We start from the raw sequence: 7,507 nt of genomic DNA, 5'->3' as shown, positions 1-7,507 counted from the left end.
TATATATATATATATAAATATGTATAAAAGTAAAATTTTAATGGGTTTGCATGATTTGGATCCTCTTTCATTATCATGATAACAATAAAGTATAGTTATTAAGTTTAATCTTTAGTTTCTTTTTAGATCATTCCACTTAAATTAATCTACTAATACTAAGATTAGGGTGATTTTAAATAATAAATTAAATAATTTAAAATAGAATGAATAGCTAAATTTGAATAATTAAATTGTCCTAGTGCATCATTAGAAATCTCATATAGGCATTAAGACCGGGATATAAATTTAAGGGCCGTTTACATATACATCACCAAAAATACTGTTACTTATAAATCTGTCACCCTCTTTCGTTTATTTTTCAAATTTCGCTCAAATATCAAAATTGACGATAAAACTCCAACCCATATTTATCATTTTTATCAAATTCTCAATAATTTAATTGTGACATGCACAAATACATCAGTTCGTTAGTTCAAAAATATCACATGGGTGCTAGATTTTATAAATAGCAATGTCTTGGGTGTAATATATGTAATTATCAAAGATTTTAATCGACCCTCGATATATTTCACTAATTTTAAATCAAACCTTACAATCTAAGATTTATTCGAGTTAAAATTTAACAAGAGCATCCTGATTCAAAAATTTATCTTAATTTTTTTGATGGCACCATCAGAACATTTTGATATATTTAAAAATAAAATAAATGATTAATAATTAAAATAAAATAATGCTAAACATAACTATCTAATTTAAATATAATTTAATTTGAGTATTATTTTTGAATTGTAATTATTTGTATTTTTATCATAAATCTGTAATGTATTTTATTTGATTATTCAAAATCTAAGATGGACATTAAGGGAGTGTTTGGTACAATACTTTTAAGAGAATTTAATTTAGATTTAATGTAAAACTTGCCAAACATCATAAATAGATTAGATAAATTTATCTTTAAGTTACATCCAATTTTTGTTTGTTTTGTTTATTAAATCAGAATTTATTAAATCTAATTATTAGTTAGATTTAACGGATTTAGTGCAGGAAAAAAATACTTTAAATTGGTTTATTTCAATGAATTTAATTGGTATTAGCTTAATTAAACCACATTATTATGGATTTAATAGTATTTAATTTTTGCAGATTTATTAAATGCTATTTTTTTTAACTCCTATTTTGTAGTTGAACACTCCTATTTGAAACATTGCTTTGTAAATAGGATTTATTAAATTTGATAAATCTGAATTTATTATCGACGGCAGAGTAAGGGTCTGTTTGGGGTAGCTACAACTTATTGCAAAATCTGCTGATAAGCAGATTAAAAATAATTTGCTGATAAGTTAGGTGCGGTGGCTTTTACAAATTTTTATTTTTTTTGGAATAGTCAGATCGCTGCCAGAAAACTGTCACGATGTGAAAATACTATTTTCAGTGTTTTGAAAATGCACAAAACGTTGTTTAATCAAGCATTTTTAAAAATCACCGCACCAAATAGACTATCCCAAATGGGCCCTAAGAGTGATGATGGAATCCGTAACAAAATTTGATAGAAGAGCGGGGACTTTATTGTTGAGTTTTTTAATATTTTATTGGATTGAAGCCAAATTCACGGCTAAATCAGTATGCTGAGCCAATGGGGCAAAACCTAAGAGCAAGCAGCGAAAAAGTCACGAGAGAACTCTTTCTCCAAGGTCAATTCCAGCCATGAAGCCCGTGCCTATTAGAAAGCAGGCGCAGTACTGACACGCAAGGCTACATAATTAATAAAAATCGGCCCAGCCATGACCAAACAGTCTTCTGTCTCCCTTTTCTTCTCCTTCTATAACCAACACTGCCTCTACATCTCTGTCCTGATCATCTTCTTCGTTTTCTCTTGTCCTCTCAATACAGGAGCAATGGAGGTGAAAAAGATAAGATTTTGATTGCTCTTTTTTCCGATGTTCTGATCTAAAAAGAGGAAGAAATCTGATTTACGACAAATTTGGCTGCAGGAGAAGAAGAGGTGGCAAATCCCGCTTTCTGGGAACTGGAACTGCTTCGATGAGATGACCAAACTCTTTGGCGATGAAGCCCTGTTAGAACTACCAGTATCCATTCCCGTCAAATCTACTTACCCGTACTGCGTCCATTGTCATCGAAAAGTCTCGTTTTTAGCGCTTTCTTACTGTTTTTTTTTTTTTTGACATTTTGTTCGGCTCTTGAGTTCGTTTTATGACTTAATTTTCAGTAGTTTCAGGTGAGGAAAGACAATGGAGTTAGAGTGGCGAAGCTCTGCTTGACGGAGAAGCAACAGACGAAACATAAGAGTGTTTGCGACATCACGGCAGTCATGCCGAGGTCTCGCAGAGCTCCCATGGCCGTGGACGAGGACTTGTACAAGATTCCTCCTGAGCTCCTTTATGCAGAGCCCAAACGGGTCTATCTCTCTCTCTCTCACGCCAACTCCCATATTCTGTTTAATGATGGGAATCTCTTTACCAAAGTTAACTGTGATTCTGTTTGTTGCAGGAGAAGGTGATGAGGAATCTGCTATGGGGATGTATGGGTGGTCTCAACTGCATTCGCTGAGCTGTGGATTGAACTTCAATGGTGGCATTATTTGTCTTCTTCTTTCTCCTGCATCCTTCTCGTCCTTTCGCCATCTCAGTTTCATGAATTTAGTATTTGCGATGTGCAAATTAAGCCAAAAGTTAACCTTTTTTATAAGAGAGCATGCAAATGATGTTCCCACTTTGTTGCTTTATCTGCGTTTGAGTGTTTTTTTGGGGTGTCAGCTTTTGACTAGTGAAATTCTTGCATTATTGCCGCTGTCGTTAATAGTGAGCCCATCTTAATGGCATTTAGGGGGTGAATGTCTGGCATAATGGATTTCCAGCAATTTGGGTGAGCGAGAATGCAGATTCCATCTGGAATTCGCATGTATCTTGTCAATTGTATTCAGTTTCAATGTTTTTAGAATCAGAAAATATTCCCAATGTCTAGTGGATTTGGAGGGGGTGGCTTTGGATTTGTATTAAACTTATTATTATTATTTAATATATTAATTTATTATTATTATTTTATTTATGTACATAATAGTAATTTAATATTTATTATATTTATAATTTAATATTTTTTTTAAATAAATTTGTCACATAAAATTTAATTGTCTAATTAAAGTTAAATAAATAGTTTTTAATATTAATGCAGGAAGTTTTAGAGAGTGTTTGATAGTATGTTATTTATCAGATTTAGCGTTTGATTTAACTTAAATTCAACCAAACACCAAATTAAAAAAAAACTAAATTCGATCGTGTTCTATTATTATTCTCCCACGCTTCATCTTTTTGGAAACGTAAATCCGGACTTCGTAAATCCAAACATGAGATGGATTTATTCCTTCATCGATCACAAATGCTTATGGATTTGTTAAATCCAGATTTATCGGATTTATTAAATTCTATTTAATGTAAACCTTAGATGTAGGTGTTGCATCCTAATTTGTCTTTTGTGAATTAAGCCCCGAGAGTTAGAATTGGATGAAGGAGAGGAGGAGAAAGAGTACAGTAAGACTGGAATTCATTGTTGCAATAGCTGAGAAAGAGTTCCCTTTATTTGCATTTTTCTTCCTATTTACATGGACGTATTTTGTTCAATGACGAAAATGAGAGAACATTTATGAAAATCATTCTTAAGTGATTAAAACACTAATTATTTATATGAATTTTATGTCACATTTGCAGTATGATTTGAAAATCAATTCTGATGGTGATCGGCTGGCCAACTAGCTTGGCATCGGTCGACTAAGATGACCAGTCGAGTGGCGATTGTCGACGTACGGGTCAGTCGGTTGAGGTGATCGGTTGCATTGCGATCTCGTTCATTGTGGATCAGTCAGTCTGCTATGGTGGAGCACTCCTAGATTGTCCTGGTAGGTTGGGACTGCAGGTGTGGTCCACTGTTAGAGTCTCTCGTCACGGGAGACCTGTCGAAGTTTCCTTGCCTAGACAGTGGTAGGGCGGTAGGACGCTTCGTTTGTCTGACCTTCGTTTGAGTCGTCAAATGACTTTGAGATTCATGTTGATATTTTTTGTGTATAAATATTAATGTGCCAAATTTTTCTGTTCCTTAGTTAGCGACAGCTACAATATGAACAAAGAAATTATTAACATTTGTTAGCATTAAATTTGTGAATTGATCAAACACATGACTTTTCTTAGGATTTCGTACCCCGTGTGCTCTATAAATAGACATGAACTGAGTATTGTATCATTTGTTCGTCAATTTTTCTTTTTATAACTAAGGCGTGTTATGGTTGACAGTATAAAACAGATCGTCGTGGACCCTCAGAGGCTGGCCAAGGCAGGGTTTCAAATTTCCTCTTCTGTAAAGAAGAAGAAAGTGATTACGAAGCAAAGATGGGTGAGACTCGAATCTAACCTGGTCGACGTAGTCAACTTATCTGACGATGCTGAAGGTCCATCATTGAAGAGGCCTCACCGAGGGGCATTGGAGTCTGGTCTAGGCGTGAATGTTGAGGGCCAGTAGGTCCTTTAGGTTAAGGTGAGTAGCAAGGAGCTGGAAGGGGCGACTGTCATGATCCGTCATCAACTGTTGCCTTAAGAAAGTGGGAGCACCTCAGCATTGGAGGAAGAGGAGGCCTTTAAGACTCTCTCTCCTCCATGGCAAGAGTTGTGGATGATGGCCAAGTCGAAGGAACTCCATGACAGCGGCTAGTCAAAGAATGATAGCCCTACTGCGGTAGTTGGTCTGTAAATCGGAGGTGTGGGACACCTGTCTCAGTGGACCCCAATAATTCATCAACCATTCCTACTACTTCAGCTAGTTCTTCATTGGGACTGTCGACCTCGTTTTCCACGAAGAGGGCAGTGATATGCTAGTGCAAGAAGGAGCCGAAGGAGGACATAAAAGGTCTCACGTCCTCCTCCCTTAACAAGAAAGAAACAAGGAGGATCTTGATTAGGAGGCCAAGGGGCTGACAATTAGTTTTCCCTATTATATCGATCCTTATTTTAGTTTCCACTGACGAAAGAAAGCAAAGCCTGGCCCCCAACTTTGTTGGCTAGTTATGGTTGGGGGAGCTTAGCCGCATCTTGAGGGATTTTAGTCGTCGGGTCCTCCTTCAAAAGAACAGTCTGTGGCAGTTAATTGCAGCTCAAAGTGCCCATATTTTAGGGCTAACTATACTTGAGTTAGAAGAATCATTTGATGGGCTTGGAAGAAAAGAGGCTACCCTCGAGGCTGATCTGATAAGGCTCCAAGACGATCGGGACCTTCTACAGGCCAGGCTTAACGAATCCAATAAGGTCAACTAGGAATCCCTTAGTACCATAACTGCCTTGGAGAGAAGGTTTGTCAAGCTGGAGGAGAAGGTGGCCTCATTAGTTTCTAGGGAAGAGTACAAGGATGATATGGTGGGTGATTTTAGGCATAAAGTGGACTATGCTACCCGCCGATACATTCTTCATGACAGCTCATACGAGTTCTCCAATTTGATTCTGACAAATCAGATGAAGCCTTTGAAGAAGTGGGCGACCTTGGTGATGAGTAAGTATCAACTACTCGTTAAAGGCAAATCAATTAAGAGCATATTTTTCTTATTCTTTTCTCATTTATTCTAAAAGCTTGTTATTATTATATGAAAAAAATTGTAATTTTTTACATATTAATGAAATAAGACCTTCTGATTTTTTGCGATTAATTTTGCCACTTGGGCTTGTAGAATTTTTTGTTTTATCTGAGAATTTGGCCCTCAGAGATATTTGCTCCCGGGTTAGACCATGTATTTTGGGGGCCGCCTTGTCTTTAATGTCTGAGTATTAACCTTTGTTCCTTTCGGGTGCTTGCGACGCATTGTCCGATCGAGCGGGCATTAGTCCTTGTTAGTCTTGCCTCCCAGTGTGAATCTTGTCACTATCTGAGAGTGGTCGCCAAGATTTTTAGAGAGTTCTTCACTGTCCATCTTGCAGATCTTGTCGCCAGTGGAAAGAGGACTACCTCTAGAGACCTCATCATTTGATCATTTGAACTTCGTACTTGTTTACATTCGAGAGATCCTCAATGCAGACAATCAGCCGTGTATTCCGGACGATTAGCTTATGAGTTGGGTCCCTTAGAACAAATTGGTTTTTTGCCTTTCATGTTGTCATTTAGACCTCCCTGGGATGTAACCCGGTCTTGGCCAATTGTGTGGGTCCTTAGAATTTCTTGTATCTTCTTTGGAGCCTCTCTAGGACTTTCTCCGACCTTGCCTGAGCATATAAAGTTCACAGCCCTAGAGATGTAATTAGTTAAAAGGGCTTGCACTTGTAGGGATACCGTACCCCATAATAAAATAAAACCTATCTTATACCCATAAAGATAAGGGATAAATTTTTTGTTCACGTAGATCCATAAAAATTAAACATTTTCATCATCTAAATAATTGCAGTCATTTCAAGATAATATTTAGTCCCTTCAAGGCAATATATTACTCTTTAAATGATGTAACCAATTATTTAAATAAAAATCTTTCGAGACATCTGATGGATTGAAAGGGAAAACAACAACTAACATAACACATGGACGTCCACAAGGGTGGATCTTAGAGTGGTGGTGATAAGGTATAGAAGGGGTTGGACCGTGGGGAAACAAAGACATAACAATGGTGGTTTATTGTTATAAACATAAACAAGCAGAAAAGAGCAGGAACAATAAGAGGAGAACAAGGCAAGCAAAGACATCTTGTTGTTTGGGGTGGTAGAAATAAGGAAGAGGGGTTTGGGGGCAATTGTGATGGTTGAAAACTGGTAGAAATGATTGGAAAAAAATGAAAATAATAATAACAAGTGGTAGGGATGGTTGTGGGTGCTGGAACGAGCAAGAAAACAACTCCATGCTATTAAGGATGGCATCGACAAGCTGAGGTAGCAACTGTAAGATAGAAAAACTATAGGGAAATAACAATAAACAACTATTTGGTGGTGGTTGCAGTAATGGAATACTACTAGAAGCGATGTGAGGAAAATATAAAAGGGGATAGGGAAAATAATCACCACCCATGAGTGAGATACAAATGAAGCACCACTCAAACTCTCAAATACAACTCTCATTTAGAGAAGAGAGATGACAAATACTATCTTGAATAAATTAACTTCCAAACCCTAGCAAGAAACAAATATAAGAAATGATGAAACATGCAAAAACTTGGAAATAAATTGAATGATTGTCGTTCATTTCGTATCTCTACCGACGACTTTATATATGCTTAAAAATATAAGATAAATATGGACGTAATAAATATTCAATAATTGTAAAGTCACACTTATCAACGCAAGTATATGTATCCCTCAGGTAATATAGGGCTCTAATGGAGTCCTAGATATCGATCCTACAGGGAGTGGTTTAGAACTGCGAACTAAGATTTTAGAAAAATAATACTTTAATCGCAACAACGAAGTTCAATTTGCTTATCTATCATTAATAGGCAATTGAAATAAATATATAATTTTAATAACTAATAAATAAC

The 7,507-nt window shown here is 36.2% G+C and overlaps 1 protein-coding gene across 7 annotated transcripts; it reads left to right on the top strand.

Annotated features, from left to right (window-relative positions):
- The first annotated feature begins 1,651 nt into the window (after positions 1 to 1,651).
- LOC110033014 lies at positions 1,652 to 2,871 on the top strand. 7 transcript variants are annotated; one of them, XR_002294912.1, is made up of 4 exons: positions 1,652 to 1,901; positions 1,992 to 2,116; positions 2,237 to 2,416; positions 2,509 to 2,871. XR_002294912.1 is itself a non-coding variant. In XM_020736844.1 (4 exons), exons 1-4 carry the CDS (start codon positions 1,782 to 1,784, stop codon positions 2,566 to 2,568), a joined length of 456 nt encoding a protein of 151 aa, XP_020592503.1. In that variant the 5' UTR covers positions 1,652 to 1,781; the 3' UTR covers positions 2,569 to 2,871. The 7 variants fall into 7 exon arrangements, 4 of the variants coding, with proteins under 4 accessions (XP_020592503.1, XP_020592502.1, XP_020592501.1 ...); XR_002294913.1 differs by having other exon boundaries at positions 2,231 to 2,416; XR_002294911.1 differs by having other exon boundaries at positions 1,992 to 2,141; positions 2,228 to 2,416.
- The last annotated feature ends 4,636 nt before the right edge of the window (positions 2,872 to 7,507 follow it).

The sequence above is a fragment of the Phalaenopsis equestris genome, unplaced genomic scaffold, assembly GCF_001263595.1.
Source record: "Phalaenopsis equestris unplaced genomic scaffold, ASM126359v1 Scaffold001079, whole genome shotgun sequence".
Taxonomy (NCBI): domain Eukaryota; kingdom Viridiplantae; phylum Streptophyta; class Magnoliopsida; order Asparagales; family Orchidaceae; genus Phalaenopsis; species Phalaenopsis equestris.
Note: the sequence above shows the minus strand (reverse complement) of the source record. Positions and strands in the feature narration are given on the sequence as shown.